The sequence below is a fragment of the Haplochromis burtoni genome, unplaced genomic scaffold (assembly GCF_018398535.1).
Source record: "Haplochromis burtoni strain Fernald_Lab_line unplaced genomic scaffold, NCSU_Asbu1 Contig_411, whole genome shotgun sequence".
Classification (NCBI taxonomy): Eukaryota; Metazoa; Chordata; class Actinopteri; order Cichliformes; family Cichlidae; genus Haplochromis; species Haplochromis burtoni.
Window position 1 is genome coordinate 245103 of NW_024582772.1, and position 27102 is coordinate 272204.

The 27102-nt window shown below is 39.2% G+C and overlaps 1 protein-coding gene across 1 annotated transcript; it reads right to left on the bottom strand.

Annotated features, from left to right (window-relative positions):
• Positions 1-25: 25 nt before the first annotated feature.
• cds2 (CDP-diacylglycerol synthase (phosphatidate cytidylyltransferase) 2) lies at positions 26-18805 on the bottom strand. Its single transcript, XM_005945125.2, has 13 exons — positions 18593-18805; positions 12836-12978; positions 11726-11822; positions 10902-10999; positions 10286-10425; positions 9167-9225; positions 6968-7050; positions 6767-6854; positions 6527-6595; positions 5556-5708; positions 5164-5283; positions 4810-4913; positions 26-3305 (listed from the first exon to the last, which is right to left on the bottom strand). Exons 1-13 carry the CDS (start codon positions 18662-18664, stop codon positions 3167-3169), a joined length of 1365 nt encoding a protein of 454 aa, XP_005945187.1. The 5' UTR covers positions 18665-18805; the 3' UTR covers positions 26-3166.
• Positions 18806-27102: the final 8297 nt, after the last annotated feature.

Consider the following 27102-nt stretch of genomic DNA (forward strand, 5'->3'; position numbering starts at 1 on the left):
CTCCCATACATTCCTTTTTTTAAAATTTTATTTCAAAGAGACTCCTGACTGAGCAGGATGCAAAAAAGCAAAGTGGCACTGTCTTGATAAAAGTAGCACAGAGGCATATCCAACTGTAGGTGCCCGAAAACAGGGGAAGAAGGAAAAACAACAACAACAAAAATCAGGTTTCCCTCTGAAAGTGGCATGATTATCTCTTAAAAATGACCTGCTTGTGAGCAAATCTCAACTTCAGGGGTTACTGGAATGTATCAAGCAGCAGTCAGAAAGGGTCAAACCCATCCACCCAGCACAGGAGCTCCAGCTCTCTCTAGTGGCCGTCTGCAACACCAGGCAGTGAAATGGCAGTACAGAGCTGCAGGCTTAAAAACTGTCGAAGGCCAACGAGATAGTGAGGCTCAAAAAAACAAACAAAAAAACCCAACAAAAATCACAAGATATCTATTTCTGCTGAGACACTAGCTACCTGGAACCTACTAGAATGAGTTTCCACACTGATTCAAGTCACACTCCACGCAGAAGTGAACATACAACGGCTATCAGGGAAAAGGTTAAATAAAAACACCCAAATGTACTAATAAAGCCACAGCAAGAAAACACCTTTCTGTCATTTCTGCACTTTTTCCTATATGGCAATAATAATAATAATAATACTTTCAATATTACTCTAAGAAAAATACTAAAGAACACTCAAAATAGTCTTCCTAAACAGCCTCTTAATAAATGTATAATATAGTAACTTTCAAAACGGTTTGCTTAAATAAAACATCTTCAGAAAGACGGAGTAGCTGGATGCAGCACAGAAATCATGAATGGAATGACAACACATAAAGCCATGCCTGGGTTTACACAACGGCTCCTATGGGAAAAAAGGGGGACCCTTTTATAAATTGATTGCCGCAATCTAGATCTGGGTAGCAATAAAGTGCATTGCTTAAAAATATAACTTTTTCTTGGGGGGGGGAAGAGTATCAGTTCAGAGGAAATTTAAGGTGAAATAAAGCAGTCGTTTACTGTATCAGCTGATTTGTATGGCTAGCATAGAGACATGCTGTCACACAGACAACATAAATATATATTTATATATAAATAATATAAATAGTATGCGTTTCTTACTCTCCATGATCATATCCCTGCTACACTGACTACTGCATGAATGTTCATATTGCTGTTTTGTCCTATGAGTAGACATGAAACAAAACAATGAATGTGTGCAAACACCATCCAAGTCTTTTGTCTACAGGGCTTCTCACCTGAACAATCACCGGTAATCTGAGTGGATTAATTTTCCATCTGTCTGTGAACTTTAATAACCCAGCACAGTGGAAGAAAAAGTGGAAAAGCCGAGGATGAAACAGCCAGACAATTCCCACAATGCATCTTAGCAGCGTATCCCTGACTCAAAGGCCCACTTTATTCCACCAAAATCTGTCTGCAGATTATGAAATGATCAAGAGCACGAGTCAGTGTGTGGCAGGTTTAATAAAAACAATGTGGTGGCCCTTAAACATCCCCAGATTGTGTGTGAAATCAGAAAAGAAGCCAGCTTTAATGAAGTCCCAGCTTTTATATTTTATCGTTAAATCCAATACACACAAACACACTTGAAAGTGGCAAAAATTAAAAAAGCCGCCACTGGAAAAGGGAATGAACTGCAATACGTACACAATAACGGATTGTATTGGCCAAAGTTTCACCCAATGAGATGGCAACAGGCCACAAATAAATCAAGTTGATCAGTCAGTATCGATATGCCGTTTGTGCTGCGCTCAAGCGGTGAAAAACAGTGACATCACAGCACGCACAAGCAGCTGGTGGCAGTGTAGAAACCCTAACTGTGGCATAGTTACACATTCCAGCTGTCAGAGGGAGTAGCCATAATGAAACGATCCCTCTGTACCTTACAGTCAACAAGCAACGGACCACAAAAAACAAAACATGTAAAACAAACATAGCCAGCTCTATTTGTGACATCATTTCTGCTGAACAGCAATAAGATGATAACGTAGCTTTTATGCTCCGTAAACACAAAACCACCAATAGTTGAACTCAAAGACTTGATGGACCTAAAGTGGACCTGTCCTCCCTCACTCACTCACTTACATACATACATTAATAACCATGGCTAACCTTTCAAACATGAGGTCAGTGCATGTGCAATCTCTGGGAGTTGTCTGGCTTTAGAAAGCTTCCCCCCCCCATTCTTGGCTCAGTGTGATTAAAAAGTCTGTTTATGCGCAGCAGCCAATCAGAACAAAGTTTAAAAGGGAAGGAAGCTGAAACAACTCGTTTCCGAGGATGAACTGAGGAGCTGCAGCAAGGCCCGGGGTAGGATATATAAGGAATTGTGAATCACATAAAGCTACCATCCAAGAGCTGGAACAAAGCATTAGAGGTCCCCTTCAAGTCTAATTTAGTCATTCACCTTTGATTTCGGCACAATAACGTCTTAAAGATTTGGCCAAGCATGAGAGGCTTTGATGAATGGCAGAAAAAAACAAAGACAAAAAATGTACATGGTAGATGGCGATGGTGAATTTAGCCTGACTTTTAAAAAAAAGAAAGAAAGAAAAAAAAGACATTAAGATATAATAGAACCATACCAAATATAAAAACATCTATTTATAAATAGAAAAACTCACAATAAAGAAAATTACCCTTAAATTAGAGGGAGGGTGCAGTAGAGTAAGAATACAGTGAGTAACAGCGCTGAGAGCAGTGCATTGAAATAATAAAAAAGAACAATAAAATATCAACACACATTAATAATAAGGTATATATAGAGGATATTGTGTGTACAGGTAGAAATGTACAGCAAACCAACATTTTGTTTAACAGTGTAACTAGATAGAGGTTGATGGTAATGGAAATGTGTAAAAGTACAGTAATTCACAAACTCAACCTGAAAACACTGGTGTCAGAAACATGATTCACAGACTGTAGGAACACAGACAAGCATGACTCCCACACCCACATGAAATGGAATGACCCAAGGCTGTCGATTTTGTGGTTTTCGGTTTGTTTTTCTTGGATGTGTTCTCGCTCATGCAAAAGCACTGAGTCTTCCCAGAGCTCCAGGGGTGCGCGGGGCTCCCTGGGTGCCGCTGCCCTCCTTTCCCGTCTCTCCCCTCCTCTTAGGGCGAGCCAGCTGTGGTTGTTGGCGGCTCTAAGCTGCGGCGGCCTCCTCCAGCGCTGGCAGCAGGCCTTTCTCGGTCAGGTGGGCCTTCAGGGAATTGAAGATGTAGAGCTGCTGATCTGGACGGAGGGCCAAGAGCTGCTGGATCACCTTGGTGGGGTTAGGGCCCCTGAAAGAAGGTGGAGAAATGCTTAGGCACAAATGTACTTAAAGTTTTATCCAGAAACCACTGCCTTTAAAATTAATTTCTAAGAAAAAAAAAAGGTGGGGAAACAACTTATAAAAGTTATTTTAAATGCAGTACATAGTGCGGACAGAAAAGCAGGTTTGGTGTAGGGAGGGAGTGGGTTGACTCAAAGCCTGGCCTCTGCAGTGGACTTTGGCTTATGGGTCATCTGCTCAACCAGTGGAAATACAGTGAGTTGGTTGATTAGTAACATGTTCGATGGACACGACCACCTTAGAGTGTTTTCACACCTGTAGTTCTTTCTTTCTTTTTGTAAACTTGTCGTTTATTTTTTTCTTTTATTGTCTAGTTTGTTTTCACACAGAAAAATTTAACTGTGTTTAGCGAACCAAAACGTGTCCTACGAATCAGCTGAAAATGTTCAGTCTGCTCATAGGTCAGGTGTCTGGGGCAGGAGAAACAAAAGTAAATACAGCAAGAGGGTAGGGCTGTTCGAGATAACGATATAAAAACGTCTATGTTTCATTTCACGCTATCGTTTGTTTCGTGGTGTCGCAAAATAAACTGTTTACAACAATATTTTCTCATCGTTTTGATGGTCACTGTAGTGGCTATATTAATGTATTAAAGTTCTCTCTTTCTCTTATATTTAATATAACCACGCTAAGGATGGACAAGCGCCTGTTTTTATGTGTTGTCAATAGCAACAACGACAGTAAAACTATCGCGTGTCCGCTTGTTTATTTTCCACATTAACCTTTCACAATAAAGCTCAAGATCCTGTTGAGACTTTTCAAAATAAACAGAATCATATGAAAAAGTATGCACTGAGAACTGAGAATCAGTGGCATTTAAATGTTGAGCCTGAGGCTTTGAAAACTTCCGTATCTGTCATGCAAATAGTTTTACTAAATACTGATTATACACTGTAAATACTGAGCACCTTATTGGAGATTAGTAGGAGTGAGAAGCGCTTCGTGTGAATGCGTTTGTCTTGTATTTTTAGAAGCTAAGAGTAGCAAGTTATTGTTTGCTGTTAAACATAGAGAGCTAACTGCACAGTACTGCTAAATAAGCCCACCTTAACTAATGTTAGCAGTCACTAAGACCACTGATTCTCCTCATATCACAGATAAATTCATCATTTCTCCTGATCTTCTGTTCCTGGTCTACTTATTAGCCCAATAGGCTATTAAATGTAAGGCTGTGGTCCATGTCTGCAACGTTCACCATATCCACAAAAGTTGAAACTGACAAATCAAGATTTGCAATTTCTCCTGGATGTGCCTTATTCAACCTCACTTCACAGAAACCATCCCTTCAGTCTGTGCAGACGCTGAACATTAGCTTACACTGAACTATTAGGTTTTATTACAAGCTTTAACGCTGCTTAAGCAACATAAAGAGCATGTAAAGGACAAAGACTGACAACAAGCAAGATGAAATACATTATATTATATTTTAAACTTCATAAATATATGCTTACCTAATGAAGCTAGCAATGTAGACATTAACAAATGTGGCCATGAGGTACTGGCAGTCAAATCTGTCCATAATGCCTCCGTGACCTGGGATGGTGTTTGCAAAATCCTGAAAGATGACATACAAGCTTAAAGCTACAAAAGACATGACATTCTGTGCGTGTGTGCGTTTTTAAAAGCCTTGCTTATATGCTCTGTATCTCTTTCAGAGCCTACTCCGTGGTAGGTTCTTTCTCTTTTCCAAAAATGGCCCAGAACGAAGTGTCACAATGGCTTAAGAAACACAAACACTGCTTGATAATCATAGGCCACATCCAACTTATGTGTGGTGAATAGTTTCTGTTGGTCCACATCCATACCTTGATTTTGAAAGCTCTCTTGAAGCCGCTAGCAAAGAAGCCACCAAAGGGTCCCACGATGGAGGCAAAGGAGGAGAGGGCAATGCTGTGGATCTGGAATGGATACAGGCGCACTGTGGTCTGTGGAAACATAGGACACGTTACATCCAATCTTGTTGAAACTCACAACTTGGGCCTGACAGTTTTAATAAGATATTGCCTTGTGTTTGCTCTAGGTGCGTATAAAACTTTGTATACTGTGTTTCAAGCTGTAACAGGCTGTAAGGTTTTCTTTAGCGCTGTTCAATAAAATTCTACAAGCTCTGCATACTTTTAATGTGTTGGTGAGAGGACTGTAAGAAGCCTAAATACTGGCACAGGATGAACCGCAACAAATAGCCACTGAATCTTACCCATCCAGTGACAGACTCCAGCATACTGGGGAGGAAGTAGTCCTGGAGCTGAAACAGCTCTGATGGCTCACAATCCACCTGGAAGCTGTTGGAATCGTTGTTGAACTCCACCGGACACACAAAGTAGCGATAGCCAGCCATGACGTAGGAGAGCTGTGAAGAGAGCAAAGTTATGCTTCAATCGTGTCACTTGTCACCAACTAACTGGACAGAGTTCAGAACTGACTGCTTTCCTGTGTTCTCGGCCCAGCCAGTCAGCCTTCCCACATGACCAATTACAAAGGAGTTTGTGCATGCATGTGCACAGTGCCGGCACCAGTAACGCATTAATGTGTCATTAGTATGGAAACTAGACGCTGTGACTGGAGACAACAACAGCTACAGCAAACCCAGTATAAAACTACACTTAATACACCCTCACCCAGCTGAACATGGGCATTTTAAAAAAGCTACCAAAGCCAAAGAGGCTAAAGCTAAAGATATCCAGAGCTCAGAGCAATCAACCTCAGCGTGAGTCTCAGCCACAAACATTTGTGATGAGTGCATGTTTAACTAAGTTGAGACAAACACATTGTGTTTGAAATGATTTGCTTCAGAGCTCATTACGCCCCGGAAACATGACACATACAGAAACTGAAGTGATGAACAATGATCCCCTCGAGGCCTACAGGTAAACGATGGGGTGGCAGCAGGGTTAGAACCGCAGACACCCACACAAGGAAGCAGTCGCAATGATGTTAGAGTGAGAGCTGAGAAGATGCAGCTTAAACAGGCATCTAAATCAGGAAGGTGTGGCTGGTATATGACATGAGGAGAGTGAGTTTTTCTGCCCTACACAGCTGATTTTACTCTATTTAACCATAATTCATTGTGAGATAAATACCACTTTGCATATTCAAGCAGCTCCTACAGAATGCTACACCGCTAAGAGCTAAAAGGAAAAAAATAAATAAATAAAATTCACATCCTACCATGATTCCAAAAACTATGGTGGAGAAGAATCCACCGATGAAGCCCTCCCAAGTCTTCTTAGGCGACAGCTGCAACAGCCAGTATCAAAGAAATCATACACCACCATACAGAGCACAACAGCCTTTAGGTGACTTGCTACATGCATCAATAATTCACAATAAACATTATATTAAAAACATTAAACATTTATGTATTTGCATTCCATGTTTAAGCAGCTTCAAACGTTCAAAATAACCAACCTTGATAAGAGGGGTTCGCCCAAAGAAGAAACCAAACATGTAGGCCATGATGTCATTACAGATCACACAAGAAATGGGCACAATGAACCTGATCACACAAAGAACAGTTTACATGGCAGGTGTATGGATATTTGCATTAAGGTGCAAAATAACTGAATTTTAATTAGATTTAGAGAATTGGATAAGGAGCCTTTAACGTACCAGATCATTCCCTCAAACAGGTTGTGAATGATGAGGTGAGACTGGGTCACAACAATCAGGAGAGTCACATGGGTCCAACCAAACTGTGCAGACGGGCACAAGATCAATGACGTGTAGTTAAATTCATACATTTTTGGACAATGACACAGGCTCTGTAAATTTTGTTTATAATCAGTGTCACGCTGAAGAGTTTTATCTGTATTGATTGTTTAACTAGCGTTTCTCACTTGTTAGTCTATAAGAGCATAACAGGGTACAAATATTTGTTATGTTTTAACCTTGTTGTGAAGCACTTTGGTTGTTTTAAATGTGCTATATAAATACAGTTGTATTGTATTAGTACCTGCTGGTCATGTTTTAGATGGTTTTTACAAGCTTTTGTGTTACCAAAAAATAAATAAATAAATAAATAAATAAAATAAAAAACTGTTACTGTGTTTCCATTCGGGTGTGTTTTTCTTAAGACCACTAGTGTTTCAACATAAACCTGCCCCACTGTAAACACACAGCTGGATCCTTTTACTTTGTTACATCGACAGCATTATTTCAACTATGGCTGCCCCTCCCTGAGCCTGGTTCTTCCTGTTAAAAGGGAGTTTTTCCTTCCCACTGTCACCAAAAAAAGACTGTTGGATTTTTCTCTGTATGTATTCTTGGAGGGTCTACCTTACAATATAGAGCGCCTTGAGGCGACTGTTGTTGTGGTAAAACTGAACTGAATTGAACTGTGTCAAAGATAGGGATGGGTATTGATAAGATTTTAACGATTCCGATTCCATTTTCGATTCTGTTTAACGATTCGATTCTTTATCGATTCTCTTATCGATTCTTTTTAAAAAAGGAGAACACTAAGTTCGATTAGCTTAGAACTTTGTTTTATATCTTCTCTTTGAACAAGATAGAAATTTAGGAGTAACATGGCCTTACAAACCCAACAGTGAGATCTTAAGAGATCCAGCCTACGGCTCTTCAATGGGGTGTCACAGGGTCCCCAGGAAAAAAAATTGTAAATGTAAAATAATAAAATAAATATTCTTCTGTAGCAATAACAAAGTATAACATAAATTATTCTGTAGCAATTACACAAGAATATCCAGTAATGTCCCTGCCTACAATTAAACACATTCACTTACCGAAAATCGGGGCATCTGCTGTGGCAAATGGGTGCAAGCCTTTTACCACAAACTTAGTCACTGCTCGGTGACATTCGTCTATCCTGGCCTGAAAGGAGACGCTACCGGTAGACTGCAGCGACAACTGCCAGCATCTGAGCCAGACTCTGTTGCTCTCTCATCATGGTCACCTAAATGCACAGTAATGGCGTTTTGTAATAAGGCAGCGGTAACATAATATGCACTGTTAGTTGATTATTTACCTGCCGCATTAACGGGAGAGGACGTGCAAACGTTACCGCTGCTGCTGGGTTGAGATTCACGAGTCAGCGGAATTAAAAACACGACATTCATTTAAGGTTATCTAGTGTTTTGTGAGCAAATGCTTTTGCATATTCGTAGTGTTTCCTCCCTTAAATGAAATATCTACTTTGCAAGTATTGCAAGTTGCCCTGTTGTCATCCGTTCTCGTAAAGTATAACCAAACTTTTGAGCGTTTGAGCCGCTGCGGTGTTTCCTGCCAGGTAAATGACGCTCCGCAACGTGGTGACGTCATTCGGGGCGACTGGAATCGATAAGGGAATCGTTTGCAAAAATGGCAAACAATTCCAAGGAATTGAAACAGTGGGAACCGGTTCTCAACAAGAACCAGTTTTCGATACCCATCCCTAGTCAAAGACGTATTCAAGATATATGTTGCACTAACTGTTGAGGAAGTCTTTTTTTTTTTTAAACATAATGACATATTTTTATTGATTCAACTGTAACTACAGCTATTCTTTCATTATCTTACATTAAGCAGGTCTGGAGATGATTCTACATGTTGGATTTGGCCTCCACAAAATGGAGGTCAAAGTTGCTCTCAATGCATTTCATAACCTGCCAACAGTAAAACAAATCTGACAGAAATAGCAGGCACATTAGGTATGGCCAAATCAAAGTGGAATGTACTAGTGGGGGGTTTTTTCTGCAGGATCCATCTCTGACCCAATTTCCCTTTTACTTGAGGGTTTATATTTTAGCTAGCCTCATGAATAAGCCAGTAGCCTTGAGGCAGGATGCACGGAGCATGCAGGGCAGCACTTACCATGTAAAACTGAAGGCGGTAATGTTTCTTCACCAAACTCAGCACAAACATACAGAAACCTGCAACAACAGGACGACTTATTAAGACACACAGACCAACAGCATCTGTAAAGAGGAGGAAACCTCCTTAAGGTCATCTTTGGTCAAACTGATTCAATCTAGCTTGACTTATTTCACAGCATGCCTACTTTAGGATGCAGTGAATATTTTTCTTTTACGTGACTGAGGAAACGAGAGGATGTTGTAAAGCAAAGAATATCTGAGAAAATGTGGCCTGAACGGAAGTTGACTCAGACATACTGACGCTGTTGGTTTCCTGGACTCTTCAGACTGACAGTAAAGCTTCTTCAAGCAAGACATTAAGATGTACAGGATGACAAAACTCTGCATTAAATGTCACTTCAAATCACGAGCTTCAGAGCATTTGTGCTCAAAGTCATAACGAGCCATTCAATTGCACCTTAAATCTAGTAGGTAAGACAGTCTGGGTGCTTCCTTCCTCCCCACATCCTGTTTGGCATCAGCAAGAAGCTATAGTAGTAATGTATTACTAACTGACAAAGAAGTACAGGAAGTGGAACATCTAAAGTTAGCATAGTAACTGAAACAATAAGCTTTGAACTAACTAACATATAAAACCTTGAGACTCATTTTTCCATCAAAGCATGCCTGTGTGCTTCCACCAATCAGTCAAGTCCTAGTTTACATCACTTGAAACTCAAATAACATAACTGAATAATATGATATGTATTAATATATAAAGGAACAATTTCATTGTACAGGGAAACATTTTTCTTTACTGTGCATACAACAATTAAACTTTGAACAGTTGAATGACTCATGGAAATATTACTGATTGTAAATGTATTTTGTTGAGTCAGACTGACCAATCACTGACTTCTCTTAAAAGAAATTTGACACTTCTGGTTGCTATGACAATGTAAACTGCATCTAATGTCTGTTTATTGATTGTGCACTTATCTCATGTTCAGCAGTTTGTTTTAGTGTAATAAACATTTATTATAAGTCATTACTGAATAACTTGGAAGAATGTTTGTTGTGGGCAGCTGGCATGATGACGTTAACACAGAATCTACAGCAGGACTTTGTGTCTTTCTACCTGTGAGGTAGAGCGCGAAGGAGATGAAGCGGTGGTATTTGCTGAGGATGCGAAGGGGTTCCTCCCTCTGAACCAGTGTGAAGAAATAATCTGTCACGGTCTCACCATAGAAGAAGTAGTTCACACACAGCAGGAAGTACCTGTAATTCAAAGGGTTAGAGTAAATGTACGCAGCTGATGGTGTTGTCACAGGAGCTAATCAGACTCTGAATTCAATATGCCAGCGGGGGGGGAAACACAAATACAAATAAATCAACAAGGCTGACTAACTTCTCTTCATGAAAACTGCAGACAGCTAAAAGTTTACACCTGTACATGGAGAACAGTGTTCCAAGGAGTTTGAGTTTCCTGGCATAGTGAATATCAGGATTACACTACACTATAAACCACTACTGCTACAAATCAAACAGCACTGATGATTCATTGTAATTCTGCTATAATATATAATCTTTAAGATACTGCTAATTTAAAATGGGTTGATAACAAACCTCAGGACATCTGTAACAAAGTAAAAACATGAGACAATACAATAAGAAAGAAGCCAACATGGACATTTGCTTTTAATATCCCATTCTTTGTCTTGCCAAGTGAACACTGTGTGTGTCTGTGTCCTCACCAGCTCAATGTCCTGAACCACGGCAGGTCGTAGGAGTGGTACACACTGTAACCAATGGTAATGATTTCCTGGAAGCATTTTATCTGGACACAGAGGACCTGCGTAGATAAAACACTGTGTCAGCAGCACAAAGGCAAAATATTGATAGGACAAACCAGAACGGGCTTTTGGGGTGACAGAAAACATGGCAAGATCAGTCAAAGTACAGTAGAAGATACCGGTTACTTTATCTGACAGAAATGGATGAATATTCCACAGTCCAATAGTCTGAATGTATTGATGAGCAACACTGTGGATCACACTTGTGTAAATAAGACCACAATAAACAAAACTAGTTAATAAAGATCATTATTACAACACTGCTGATTCTCCACTGGCTCTGTTAAACCTCTTTGCAGGGCACCAAATACTCCTCTGTGCAGGAAAAACCCTGAGCTCAACTCAGTGTGTGTTTCTGTGTGTGTGACACAGTATGGTGTCCTACTGACACAAAATGGCTGACAGGCCTATTTTCAGGGTATTCCCTGATGACGGAGGCAACTATCCTGCAAATGATTAGAGAGACTGGATCCTCTTTAATCCACAATACTATGATTTTAATTTGCCTTAAAAAAAAAAACTGACTGCGCTGCTTAGAGTAGCTCTGAGCATTAACACGTCTTCTATATATACTCAGTGAGAAAAAGTCTGATTCGTAACACGATTCATCTTAACTGAAATAATTTTGTATCAAAAAGCTTAATTTGTCTCAAGTCACAAACGATGGCTCTAAAAGTGGAATGACAAGTCAAGTCAAGCAGGACAAATCAGTAGTTTGTACTCACAATCATCATAAGCACCATGGGGCCCAAGTAGATGATGAAGAAGAAGAAGGAGATCATGGCTAGTGTTAGGATCCCTCGTACCCACCAGTTCTTCCATCTGAAGAAAAGACATAAACAATGACACTGGCAAATGACAATACAAAAAAATTTAAAAAAGCAACAAGCGAGTTGTATTTTAAACGTAAGCACAACTGAAAGAGCCTGGGCCAAAACTTTTACTTATATTATGTTATCAAAAAGGCCAAAATCATTCAAATATGTGACGAGGAATTCCTTTGTATGAATCATGACACCTCCACAGTGGCAACGCGGCTTGGCATCCACACGTACCCGGGTATTTTTGAAAACGCAGATTTTTCTATGCGTTTGCACCTTTCGTCCACACGTAAATGGCGTTTTCGGTCACTGAAAACAGAGATTTTTAAAAACTCCTGCCAGGGTGGAGATTTTCAAAAACTCCGTCGTTGCATTTACGTGTGGACGAGGAAAACAGAGAAAACGCAGCGTCAAAGGTGTGCGCCTTTTTCACGTCACTCGTTATTGTTTCGTTGAAATGGATTTCTACAATAGCGGACTTAGACAATACTGTTAACTTTACTCTCTGCAGTGTTTAAATGCTTACATATACAACACAGTTACTGTCCCTCCACACATAGACGCAGAACTGAGTTCTATGCGCCATCTTTGTTTACTCTTTCCCACCCAGGCTTCTAGACTTTTGATTGGCCAACATTTCTACACGGATAGAAATATATCGCTAACTGTTGCTTTGGCATGTTCCTAGCAGCCTGGACGGGATTTAAAAAAAAATTAATTTTAAATTTAAAAAAATTAAAAAAAAACGGAAAATCTCCATTTTCAAAAATACCCGTGTACGTGTGGACGTAGCCTTACATGCAGTCCAGAAAAAACCCGGGGTTCTTGTTTAGGTGGGTGGGTTTAAAATGAGCGCATAGCAACTCACAGTACACAGACAATGGGGGTGTTCGATATCAATAAACAAGACCGAGCGTGTTCCGGCCCTAGGAAGAGGACGCATCTTTATGTTCATAGCTTTAAAACACACTGCAAACAGCTTGCAGTTTATATTTCCTTTGATACTCAGCATACCTTGAAGAGAGTCCAGACAGCGCCTTATTTAAAACCTCAGGGGTGTCGTCAGGAGGGACCGGCACCTCTGGGACACCAGAGTCCACTTTGGACTCACTGTCTGACACCCCCTCTTTTTCTGCCTTCAGTTCATTGTCCGAACCCTGCAAACAGACAAAAACAGAGAAGAAATGGAAGATTTGGCTCTGAAAGGGAAGGAAAACAACTATTCTAATATAACCATAACAGAACATTTAGATATGTGCTGTTTAATCATAGATCACGGATGAACTTAGGAGAGTTTACCTTTTCTCTCTGAGCTATCCAGGAATATGATGCATGTCTGTTTTTTTACATATTTACAGGAGCAATGAGCTGGTGCTGTGGTCACGCGATAAAATACCTGGGTAAGTAATCTCTTGGTACTTTTTGCCCAACACTCATATGACACATTTGTGACACATGTGACAAACCAAAAAAAAACAAAAAACTAACACCACCTTTACCCAAAATGGTAACATATGCAACTCTAAAAACTCCCCACCCCACAAACACTTTATTACCATTACTGCATGAAAACCAGGCTGGTTAGAACTAACAGCATGTCAACCTGCACAGATGTTTTCAGTTCTGCCAGTTACTCGGGTTGAGGTGAGGTGGTGGTTGTGAAAGCACCACACAATTTCAAAATAACAGTGAAGTGGTTCTTCTCCAACAGTTTCAGTAAAAAATAAATAAATAAATAAAAAAACCTAAATAGGTGAGATGTTTGTTGGCTGCTGGCATCTGTAATATTTTCCATCTTCACACAGCACCAATGTATTATAAAACTATCAAAAATAAACAATTTAAAAACAAAAACAGTGATGCTAGGCTACTGCTTTAGGAGAAAAAGAGCCGCATAACAAATGGACAGATGGAATGTGGAGAGGATAATGCTTACTATTACATACTTAATGCAAGAATATTAAGAAGTCTTTATAATAAGACCTGTTTTACTTTTTAAGATCCGTTTAACAAATGAGAAGAGAGGAAAAAACAGCTCTGACGTGTGCAGGCTTACTTTCAAATAAAACATCATTTTGCAGGTCTATTTGAGTCCCACTTTCAAATAATCATGAAAACTATTTGTATGTAATTATGACTTCAGTCCACTTCAGTGTGCTGTCATCTTGTTTTCTCATCAAGCCGCAGGCAGAAATCAACCATCCAGCCCTGAGCATAAAGTAAAATTGCATCAAGTGTCCAAAACTACATGTATCGTGTCTCTCGCTCGTTCGCAAATCCTTAAATACATGTGGACGAATCGCCTGATACGCGCAGATGACATCGCATGCCCACATGGAGTTTTGAGACTAATTTAAAGCTGTCAGCTTCACACAGATCCGCAAATGTAAGCTGCGTTTCAGTCCCAGTGTGAAACAAATATGTACAAATCATTGCTTGTAACACATTTGCAACACTTTGAGACATATTTCCCTCCATATCGAAAGCATACTTTTCGTATGTTCACGTAAGTATCAGAATGGCAGATTTAGCGCCCGATCCCCCTGCTCCGATGTACAGATACCTCTGGCTAATGCTTAGTGTTCCACGTTAAGTTAAGTTAAGTTAAGTTAAGTTAAGTTAAGTTAAGTTAAGTTAAGTTAAGTTAAGTTAAGTTAAGTTAAGTTAAGTTAAGTTAAGTTAAGTTAAGTTAAGTTAAGTTAAGTTAAGTTAAGTTTTATTAGAATTTGTTTCGTTACAGCAAAAGTGCAAAGTTATGTAGCAGAAATTAGAAAACACTGGAATGCAATAAAATAAAATACTATATACAATAGAATAAAATAGAATAATATAAACAGTAGTTTGGCTCGTGGCTGGTAACTAGCTTTCTGGTCTGGGTCCATTAGACTCTCTTTCGTCTGCAGTAGCTACCACTATAAACATACTCTTCTTTTTCTCACTCAAACTTCTGCAACAAACTTTGTGCTGCAGATGTTACTGTTACTCGCTGTAGCGCACACACACCGCAGAAGCGTAATCCCCTTTCTTTCCCGAGAGAGATGGATGGATGGATACTAAATGTCCGTTAGTGAGTTATTGTGCAAGAGGAGAAATACAAAGCAACAGAGCAATGTGTTCTGAGAAGTGGTTTAGAGCAAACAACAAATTTTGCTCAGGGTGCGTCTGTGTGGAAAAAAAGCAGGAAAAAAAAAAAGCATCGGCTTCATCTGAGATGAACATATTATGATTAATGGACTGTCAGTGTACAGTCATGTGTGGGAGGCTAAACACTGCTCCAAATCATCTCCATCCATATTGTTGATTTCTCAAAACCATCTGTTTGCTAATGAAGGCCTGCCTACAACACTGACTGATCTTTATCCCCCCATAGCGGCAATGCTGAAAAAATATGGATGGTTAGAGCTCCTGTGCCAATAATAGAGAGGGTTTTTTAAGGCAGTTTGTTCTTTCACTTCTCATTCATCCCCTGCTGCCCTCTCTGCTGCTGGTGACCAAATAAGGCTTGGAGTTGACACATCAGATTCACCCAGCAGATGGCTGACGTGGTTTTGTGACACCCACTTGGTCTCACATTCACAATTTGGCAAATAATCCATACTACAGCTGGATATTTATTAGATTAAAAACAAACAAATAACAATGTGTCTTTAAAAAAAATCAGCCCGTATACTGGACGTTTACATCACCAAATATTATATTAGTCGGGCTCCGGCTTTAATACATAATAATACTTCTTGTTAGGCATGCATCACTCAAATATTGATATCAGTCCAATATGAACTAGCATGATGAGACGTTTGGTTACATGTTGGTGAGATGTTCTATTTAATTCAGTTTCACTTTGTTCTACATTTACTTAGCCACACAGACAAGATATAGATACCTTAGCGTAAAGTCTGCCAAAACAGTGAGGACGAGACATGAACAATATCAGGCTCAAAACACGGATTTGGTAACTTTATAAAAGAAAATGCAGCAAATAAATATATCTTAGAATATAAATTGACTAAATCTGAATGATCAGTTAAATGATAAATGAAAACAGGACCAAAATAAAAAGTATTAAAAATGTATTCAGCGAATTTATCTTCTCTAGTCTAACTTCAGCACTGTGTGATATTTAAAGTCATAACAGTTTCTCCTTTCCTCATCTCAGTCTAAGTGCACCTCATTTTACTGCTCCTCATACAAGTTACAGTAGCAGTGGAGCATCCAGGAGACAAATGAAGTCAAATAATATTAATGGAGTTGGTTGTAACAGGTTATTAGATGCAATAAATACTTATAAGTAACACTGAAGACACACAGACACACAAGTTAGAGAGCAAGAACGACTTATTTGAGCTTTTTACACTAATATCACACCAGTGCTCCTCTAATTTGATATTCTCCATCTGCCCACGCCCCAGGCCAAGGTCTCTGTATCTGAGTTTGGTAAGTAACCCTACTTTTTCTGTTATTCAAACCAACATATTAACACTAAAAACTTGGTTCAAGATAAACAGTTCCTGTGAGCAAGAACTTCAAGTAGAAAAGTTTCTAATAACAAAACGCTGCTGTGTTAAGTTTGCAAGCTTTTTAAGAGAGATTTAATCCAGAGGTTGAGGATCGCATGTTTCTATTAATGTTGTGAACAAAATAGTGATTCCCTGATTGGCTGCATCATGTTTGTTACAAGTCAGCCAAATATATATTAAAAAACATTGTATGTTTTATAAGACTTAGAAAATTTAATTAAGTTCCCTTCAAATTATATGAAACAGTCACTAGTGTGCACTGCCACCTAGAAGTCAAAACCCAGGAGATGAATGCAGAAGCACACACAAGAATCCACATACACACAGGCCCATTCTCCTTTTCCTGGTTTCTATGGAGACAATATCCGTCATTCAGGATGCTTGAGTTAAAAATAGACGCTCCTTTCACATAAACACTTCTTCCCTTTTATGCTGTCTTGCACATCTGGGTTTGTTTTTTCTTTAATCTCTAACTGATTAGAAAAGGCTGCTTCTGTCAGCCATAAAAGGCCATTTTTATTTGGATCTTATGGTTTTCGTGCAAAGAGGAAAGCGATTCCTTCACAGGGAGGCAGATACAAAAGTGCAGGCTTGTGATCTAGCTTCACCATGCTGGAAAGTAGCCAAAGTAGACAACTGTGATCAAACAGTTTAACTCTACTGACGTCATCAAGACACTGCAGCTATACCATGAGGTTATGTAACCTAATCAAAGACTGAAGCATTCATGCGCTTGTGAACTGAATTTCACTATATTTCAAATTATGCAATCCACCATAAAACTACCTCAACAAAAGTAATTTCATCAGCTAATATAACTGTCTTTAGAGCAACTTTTTCTTTAGTAAATTGCGTGATATTACACAGAGTTACAAATGTTTGTCCACATGTGCGCCTCCACCAAGCTAGACTTTTTCAAATAAACCCTGGTTCTGCTCAGGCAAACTACTGATAAATAGTTAACTGCAAATAATCTGGTTGGGTATTCTGTATTGTCAGTGTCAATTTCTTTTATTTCAGCAGAAGTGGACATAAAATGGATACTTTTGTATCAGAATTGTAGCATTATTATTATTATTATCGAAAATAATACAAATTATTCACCTGATTGCACAACTGCAAGCTCAAGGTCATGAGGTAGGCTGCTCTTAAACAAGTCATGGCAAAAAAGTAAATAATAAAGAACACGTTAAACCAGTCACAGTGCTCTTCCCTGGAAAATTACATTAGCCTGTGTGGCTCGCTGTGAGGATGTCACTAATGCTTCCACTACTTTCTCCAACTGCTTTCAGCTACTCTCCAATTTTCTGTAATTATCTCGTCCTAGATATCCACACGTCTATCACCACGCCCCTTTCTTCATTCAATGCCACGCATCGTCCATGTTGAACTCATAAATGTTGCTTTTATTTCCCCTCACTCTGACTGAAACAGCTTAATAACAGTTTGTTAAGAGAGATTAATTATAATATCGTGCTACCCATCAGTCTACGACGCGAAGCAGTGGTTGTTAATGTAACTACAGCTACTAAACACTTTAGCCTACCAGGGCTCGCGAACATCATCGCTATCGGTCATATCAAACCAAAATTTACAAATATAAATAAATAAATACACAAACAAAATAAAACGTTTAGCTTAACGCTGCTGCTGAACATTTAGCATCGGTGCTAGCTCATAAAGGGCCAACATGGAGACCTTCATCGCTTATTTACCTCTGTGTGCAACGGCGTATGTGGCTAGCTTGCAGCACGCCTTACAAATCTAAGTTTATTATTTTTGGATTTTCTGGTAGACTGCTTAGCATTCAAGAAAAAGCGTCTTCAAATGTATTTAAAGGGTTTTTGTTGGACAAGACCAGCTGCTATACACATCGGCATAACGTAGGTGAAAAGGGCAGCTCCAGAATCGATGAAATTTTAACTTTTGCATTTGGTTTGCTGTTGTTTTCGCAGCGGACGAACACACAGGAAGACGGTGTGTACCACCAGCCAATCAAGTTTAAAATTTGAGTAGTTTGGCGGATGGTTTGTATAGCGTCTTTCAGATGCTTTTAACAGCTTTTACGTTGTAAGATGCGGTTATAAGAGTAAATTGACGACAGCCTTGTAAAACTTAAACATGCCTTATTATTCATTCTGACATGACCTTTCTTAGTCACACCAGTCGCAGTGTAACGGGAATTTCAAATCGCTCGGTGGCTAGTTAGCGTCAGGACCGCTAAATGGCAGGACTGAGTCCAAGCTAACGTTACCTTGTCCTCTGACGGCTGCTGCTGAAACGAAGGGTCGCTGTCTTTGGGTCCACGGTGCCTCAGCTCTGCCATCTTAGCGGGTCGTGACCTGACGACAACAGCGAAGGTCCTGCAGCTCCCACAAACAACCTCTTTGTTTTTTGGAGACTGACACCTCCTCTGCTAAGCTCCTAGCTAAATTTCTGCAAACAACACTTTCCACCCAATTCACGATCATTCACTTCCTGTTTTCAAAATAAATCTCCATATTGACTACCCAACATAATGCTAACATGACATTAAAGAATCTTATTTTAGAATAAATATTAATGGTAATATTACAATTCATGCAACATCTAACTCTTTCGGGATTGCTTCAAGAAACTGACCATTTATTATTCTTTATGTTTCTTTCGTCTTTACTGACAGTCTTTAAAAAATATTAACAATAAGATTATAGGAAATGCTTGAAACGTCTCTCAACATGAACTGGTAAACCTCCAGGCTTTATTAACTTGATTTATCCGGAAGTTTCATGTTGTTTCATGTTGCCCAAATATGTAGTGTATATACCGGTATTGCATATTGTACGACTGCAATATGAATCCATGATAAGCTGATACTAAATGTGGCTATTTGTTTCTTCTAAATTCCAATTTCCCTTTTCACCCCAGTTTGTAAAAAAAAGTCACATCATAGATTTGTTTTTGTTTTGTTTTTTGTTTTTCAATCCAGTTGTAGTTAACAACAGTAACGTCTGTCTGTTGGGTCCTCTGGACTGGTTTGGTCAGTCATTTTTTATTTTTTGACTGAGGCACTTTTCACAATTTGATTTGTAGAATACATCAACTTGGCTTCTTAATTTTTTCCTGTTTATTTTGGTTCCTTTTTAAAAGGATCATTCGTGGGATATTTGAAAACATTGCCCCTATGCAGCTATGCCAAGTGAAAACTGTGTGCGTGTGTGTGCTTTTATTGTGAAATTATAGCTAATGTTTACTTGAATATGGGCTAGCTTGACCTTTCCAGCAGAACTCCCTGATGTCATTTTAAGGTGTGGGTTATGTTCAAGAAAAATACTGTGAATGGCATTTAGAGTGCCACAGATGTAATTAACAATAATTAATAATGATGATGACGAAAAGTTCAAGAGGAACAATATTTGAGCCTTTTATACCAGGATGTATATTCTTAGTTTAAATTTCTTAATAGTAGTCTTGCAGATGTAAATGTAAGATTGACTCAGTGATATTACTAATGCAAACGTTGCAACAGTACAGTTGTAGTGAAAAGAAAAGTAATTAATTAAAATGATCTAAATCCAAACTGAGATGAATAACAGTATATGACATATTACATCTTGTCATTATTTATTTGACAAACACTAAGCCAAAACCCAGTGTGGCAATGTGTAAAAAACTAAGTACATTACCATTGCTCAGTAGCTTGTACAACCATCTTTGGTAGTAATAATTTCAAATAGGGTTTAGGGGCATCTTTCCGAACCTAAGCAATGCTGCCATGCTGTTTTTAGAGAGTAGACACTTTCTCCTGCCAACACTTCCAAACAAGACATACTTGGTCATTCTTATTCCATTGATACTGCTATGAATGTTAACATTTAACATGCTATCTAAGGCTTGTAGAGTGAAAAATGCAGCTCTTGTTTGTTTTTTGTTTTTTTGCAGAAAAGGGTGGTACTTAAAAATAAAAGGAAAAAATGTTTAACAATAAAAGAAATGACCGTGCTTTACAATCTTACGCAAATATTAGCATTTTCCAAACTTTTTTTCAACAACAAAAAATCTGAAAGAAAAACAGAATTTGAACATACACTGTGTGTCCATTTTAGACAAACAAAAACAGAGACAGACTCATGTCTAGAGGACTATTAGACAGAACAAGGCAGTTTCCACCTCTTTACAATTATCTGTAATTTGCACCTTTAACACCAAGTGGCAGCAAACGCTCGCTGGAAGCATGTGTGCCTGCGTTTCAGCTCTGTGGAGCTGACGACATCCAGCTCTTATAAATACTTAATGGTTCGCTGCTGTTGCAGCAGACGTGGAACAAGCGGTGCAGCCCAAATATAACAGTTCAATAGGATGTGGTATTAAACTGTTGAGTGTTCACTGTCTGCACATGAGCAGAGCTGCGATGCAGACCAGCATTATTCAGGATGATCATGCAGAGGCAGTTTGCATTTAGCAACAGCCTACCTGACTCTAAACCTTGTTGCTTAATACTGGAATATATCAGTAGGTGCCACTGCTGCACTGATTTGCATGACCATCACAGATTTTTTGCATGCCTTTGTATTGTAGAAACCACAGGAGTGAGCTATAAGACATTAAATGTACACCTGTACAGGAGATGTTCAAAGAATTCTAAACGACAGATTAGCGACTAAACGGAGGAACTGAAGCTTCTTCTCATTTGCTTCAGCCATGTCTCGCCTGGAGGCACGTCTGTCTTATTTTTAATCTCCTAATTTAGTTGAATTCTCATAACTCGTCTTTATACGTGTCTTTCTTTATTAGCTTGTGTCTCTTTTATATCTCGCCCCAGTGTTTTATGACTTGAATTGCCTTGTTTTTGACAGACTCTGTGCTGCAATTTCCTTTAAAACCAGAAAGAGACAATCAATTTTAAAAGTTTTGTTTTTCCATTTGAATAGAATAGAATAGAATAGAATTGCACACGTACAGCAAAATTGTGGAAGAAAGTTGATAATAACATTTAGCCATGACTAGATGAAGTATCTTTTATGTCTAATATTTTGAAGTATCACAGAATATTACAGAAATACAACACATTTCATTTTACTGACATTCTGTTTGTTAATCAATACTAATGATGTGTGTTGATGATCGATGCTCAGTCATTAAATTCTGCATTGATTTTGTGGCATTTGGTCCTTCAGCGCCTGCCTTGCTTCACTTCATGCTCTATCTGTTGTTGTTTGTATGGTTATACGGATATATTGTTTTACCAGATGCACCATTGATGTGTGTATCTAAACTGATCTATATTTATTGCAGTCATTTACCATGACTTGTGGAAAGGAGAGCATGCTGTTTAAAAAAAAAAAGTTTAATGATTCACTGTGTATCCTTTTTCTTTTTAAATTAAGCTGTGACCTAGAAATTCTCTCAAATCACTAAAAGAAGGAAAATGGTTCAGAAAATCACCACACCACACACTCACACACCCGCCCACCCAAAGATTAGGACTGCGGTGATTTGAAGGGTGGGTGGGCGAGTGAAGGGCATTATCCTTGGTGCAGAGTGTTGCCGTGGACATTCGCTGCGCATGTGCCGTGTTACTGTGTTTGTTCCTGTCATGCTACGACTGTCGCCCTTCCTGTGGTGCACAGCCAGTCTGCTGTTTCCGCTCGCCTGGCCTCTCTGTGTCAGGCAGCCCAAATTTTGGCTGGGACTCTTCAGCAGCTCCTCCAGAACTGCAGGGCTCTGGGACATCTGCAATGCAGAAGTCTATATATAGCAATGGTGTGAGAGGGAGAGAGAGTGAAAGAGAGAGGGGGGCAAGACATGGTGGTGGTGTGGGGGGATAGGAGAGAGGGAAACAAGGAATAAAAAGTGTCCATCTTGAGCTTGCAGAAAGCAGTTTCATGTTTTACCTCCATATCTTGTGAAATTGAAAACTGGGATGCACATTTAAAAAAACTCGTGTGTCTGTGAAACCCACGCACCAACTGAGTGTCCACTCAGGATGTCAGCACACACGGTGACAAGGACACTGAGGAGAGTGTGGTATCTCACTATTTAACTCACTTAAAAGACGAAATGTAATCACGTTCTTGCAGAGTCCCAGCAAACAGAGCAGGGAAGGTGGGCTGTATACTGCTGAGCATTTACAGCTTTATCTCAGAGGGTGGGGGCTCGGGAGGGCAGCGGAGGAGGAGCAGGCGAGCGGGTCAATTATGTATGCACCTCCACAAACAACAGAATCTGCTGACAACAGAGCTCAGCACGCACAGAGCAGCATCGCAGCCAAATAAAGGACGGCTGGACAGGCGGACCCGTGGACCACAGGCCTGCAGAGCTGCTGGGGACATTGATCAAAAACTCTTGAATTTTCAATAAGTCTGCCCTCTGACACGCTCTCTGCATTACTCCTCACCACAGAGGTCTGTGCTGAGTCACGATGCTCCTCTTGTCACTGCTGAGATGAGTTCAGAATGCAGAGAGGAAAGCTTGAGCTGCAGCACGGGCTTTGCACAATAGCTTTTTAAAGGTCATTCCTCACCTGATGCAGATGTGCACCTCTGCCTACACTCAAAAAAGCAATTTATCACCCTAATTAAATGTGAAGCGATAATTTTGAGTAAAATCCAATTGAAATATATCAAATCAAAGACTTATTCATTTAAATAATTACTCATTAAGGAAAATGTGCTTGGTTTAATCTGAAAGTATCAGGTCAATTTTATTTGACCAGATTCCATTAAATTGAAATTTTTGCATTGTGTTTATATAGCAAGATTACAAGAACTTCTATTTATATGAGCTAAAATCTGCATTTTGCCCATGTGCCCCTGTGCATCACGTTATTTATTCATTTGAATGATGTATCTGTTAAAGACAAAGTTCTCCAGTTTGGGAAACATGTAATCTGCATGTTTACTATCTGAATATTCTTATTCACTTTACGAGCTTTATGCTAACAGTTCCTATTTAACCAGGCAGCTGCGAGTACATGTAAAAAATTAACTAATCATATTTTTCTAAAATCTCAAGTGTCAAATGTTATATACTGATAATAAAGCACCATAGATCGAGTCACATGTAATCTTGTTGGGTCATTCAATAATAAAATGTTCTTTTTCTTTTTACTTTTTTATGTGAGCATCCGTATTATGGGATGTGTCATAGTTTCCATGGCAAAACTGCACCAGTGTGATATCTGTGATGCAGTATAACAGGAAAACAAAAATTGAAAGGTCTTTTTACCTGCAGAAGAACCTTGAGAACAGGCTTTCCTGTGTTATAATACTTTTCTAATATAGTCCATTTTTCACACCTGGACATGAAACTTCTTACAGTATGAAGGTACAAATATTTGAATATGTCATGAAAATATGCTGAAGTTGTTGTAGTAAATATGATCGGCTGAGGAGGTCAACTCTTTCTGCAGATCCAGATGCACTTGCGGGTAGATGTGTGATAAGAAATCCTCCAGCAGAGGCTAAGTTAACCTCAGCGCACTGACTGTATTGATGCAGTAAGATGGTGATGTAAAACTATTGATTGCCCCATACAAGATGTATCACATTGCTTTCCTGAAACTAATACGTGCTCCTTTTTCATCTAATCCTCAACTTGGGAGAAAAATCATTCGTCTTTGCTCTTTCCCCTGCTTTCTGACACTTTTATTGATTGTCTCTTTTTTTCTCAGACACACTCGTACTCACACAGAAGACTACAGCCCAGGAGCTGGGGGGAAAACAGTCCTGGGCTGTGATGAAGTTCTTGCTGTTGACAGCTGTGCCGGTGGGCCGGTGTTAGCAGGTGCCATCCATCTTTTACCTCTGGGCCAGGCAGAAGTTGAGATGAGCCAAGAGATAAATATCAGGGTAATCAGGAGCCAGGCAGTCGTATCATTGGACGTAGACAGTAAACTGAAGAAAAGTAAATTCAACAACAAGTGTTTTTCCTTCTAACAGCTGATCCTCTTTTAACTAGATCCTCTCTGATGGGTCTCTTATTTGAGGATGACGGACTGAAACCACAAAAAAATGTATTTAATGTGGCAGTTCAGGTGTTACCTTACAATAATTCAATTCGATTTTATTTATACAGCGCCAAATCACAACATCAGTCGCCTCAAGGTGCTTTATATTGTAAGGTAGACCCCACAATAATACATACAGAGAAAAACCCAACAATCATATGACCCCTATGAGCAAGCACTTTGGCAACAGTGGGAAGGAAAAACTCCCTTTTAACAGGAAGAAACCTCCGGCAGAACCAGGCTCAGGGAGGGGCGGGGCCATCTTCTGCGACCGGTTGGGGTGAGAGAAGGAAGACAGGATAAAAGACATGCTGTGGAAGAGAGACAGAGGTTAATAACAGATATGATTCAATGCAGAGAGGTCTGTTAACACATAGTGAGTGAGAAAGGTGACTGAAGAACAAACACTCAATGCATCATGGGAATCCCCCGGCAGCCTACACCTATTGAAGCATAACTAAGAGAGGATTCAGGGTCACCTGGTCCAGCCCTAACTATATGCTTTAGCAAAAAGGAAATTTTAAGCCTTATCTGAAAAGTAGAGATAGTGTCTGTCTCCTTTATCCAAACTGGAAGCTGGTTCCACAGAAGAGGGGCCTGAAAACTGAAGGCTCTCCCTCCCATTCTACTTTTAAATACTCTAGGAACAAGAAGTAGGCCTGCAGAGCGAGAGCGAAGTGCTCTAATAGGGTGATATGGTACTACAAGGTCATTAAGATAAGATTATTTAAGATCTTGTAAGTGGAAGCCAGATTCTGAATTCAATTTTGGATTTAACAGGAAGCCAATGAAGGGAAGCCAGTATAGGAGAAATATGCGCTCTCTTTCTAGTCCCTGTTGGTACTCTTACTCCAGCATTTTGGTTTAATGGAAGGCTTTTCATGGAGTTACAGCAATAATGTGTACATACGTGTCAGCTAATGTGTAAACAATAAAAGCATCACCTTGTCAGCTGGGATGTGTCGATGACGTGTCAGCTTCAGTGTCAGGCATAGAAGGAGCAAATGTCAGTCGCGGAGGGGTGGGCGGCATTAAGCACATCGTTTTAGCATCCATCATATACACTATTTTTATACATTTGCACATATTTGTGATGGAAATGTAGCTGATGTGACTGTTCAGCATAAAGTGGAATAGGAATATACTCCAGTGGGACTCTGTGGCTTTCTGCATTGCTTTTGAGGTTGTTGCAGGAATTAATTTGCTTTCATTTTATGTGCCACCTGTTTCCATGAGTGATACTTTAATTTATAAACCTTGGGACATTAATAGCTCACATCTCTTTCAGCGCGGCTTCAAACCTTTCTGCAAAGTTAAAACATGCCACATAATGTTTGGGGCATAGGTGAGTTCAGACCCTTTTTGTGGTTGTTTGATCCCCAGATTTCACCAGAACACTCCTAAAAATTACTATATTAATAGTATTAATAATATTGTATTTTAGTATTATTTTCTGACACTAGCTGGCAGAAAGACACATTTTAACTGAAATATAGGAAAACTAACATTGTAATAGACAAGTAGTTTTTCCTGAATTTCATGGATGCGTTGCGTGCTTTTCAGTAGCACACTTACTTAAAAATACCAGTGGACATTCTCCACACAGCATATTGATATGAATGGCAGCATTTTACAGGATTCATATCACTCTAAATGTGGCTGAACAGGATGGATGCCACTACACTGATGTGACGGACTACAAATTTATTCTCGTGATGCTCCATGCTGAGTCTGCATAATAAAGGCCGGGTTTGTATGATTCCAGAAACTTTAATATAAAAAACACTCTGCTAGTTTCCTCCATGTACAGGTCTGTGGAGTGGCAGCATTATTTTTAGTTTCTGTACTGAACAATACCACTTGATTATTTGGTGGACTGCCTCTGTGTGATTAAGAGACTGAAATAATGTTGTGCATGTTTCTCATTTTATCTGCTTTACCATAAATTTTTCTTTAACCTCTTCAATAACAGAGCCTTTGCCTTGGGTTTGATAACTAAAGGCTCCACCTTACAACGGGTGGATTAGATTGAAATCTCTGAAATTATTCACCCATGACAACAGGTCATCTAACTAATTAGGTTGCTTTTGAAGGCAATATTGTAATGTTCATGTAGTCAAATTGAGATTTGAAATGTAAAAAGGGTTGATTACATTTGCAAACAGCATATTCCATTGATATTAATTGATAGACACTGCATGTATGATATTATGATTGGGAGCTGAGTCCACCTACATTTTAAGCCTAGAATCACCCCTGGTTTGGGGCTAAATTTTAAGGCTCATTTCCATAAACAAGATCTTTGTTAGCAAACAAGCAACAATACTTGGCTCCTCTGTTGTCACAAGAGGAAAGGAAGCAAGTAATTTTAATCCTAAAACTGATCTCTGTTGCTTGTGATTCTGATAGGGAGACTAACAGTAATTCAATACAATTCAGTTCAATTCAGTTTTATTTATATAGCGCCAAATCACAACAACCTTTTTTCCCCTCTAATAGGCTGTTTTAGGTATGAGCAAGTTCGTTTAAAGGAGACTCTTACCCAGTGGCAAGGGGGTCGTTGATCATCATATCGGTAGCATCTTTTCCTGCAGTGAGTGGAATTATCATGTTTCATTACTTCAAATAACCTTTTCAGCAGCATAATTTGTCACTGTCAGCTTTATCAGTAAGCACTGTACATATATATAGACTCCAGACATTAATTTTACTCCTTATATACATTTTAAATACAAACTTCTTCAAATAAGTTTGAATCCATGGTTGCCACTGAATGA

Excerpts from the sequence above, each read along its gene's own strand:
- cds2 (XM_005945125.2), bottom strand. The coding sequence starts at position 18,664 with ATGGCAGAGCTGAGGCACCGTGGACCCAAAGACAGCGACCCTTCGTTT. Across the intron at positions 6,596-6,766 it reads GGCGAACCCCTCTTATCAAG|CTGTCGCCTAAGAAGACTTG; the intron begins GTTGGTTATTTT and ends TGGCTGTTGCAG. Across the intron at positions 3,306-4,809 it reads TACATTGCTAGCTTCATTAG|GGGCCCTAACCCCACCAAGG; the intron begins GTAAGCATATAT and ends ACCTTCTTTCAG.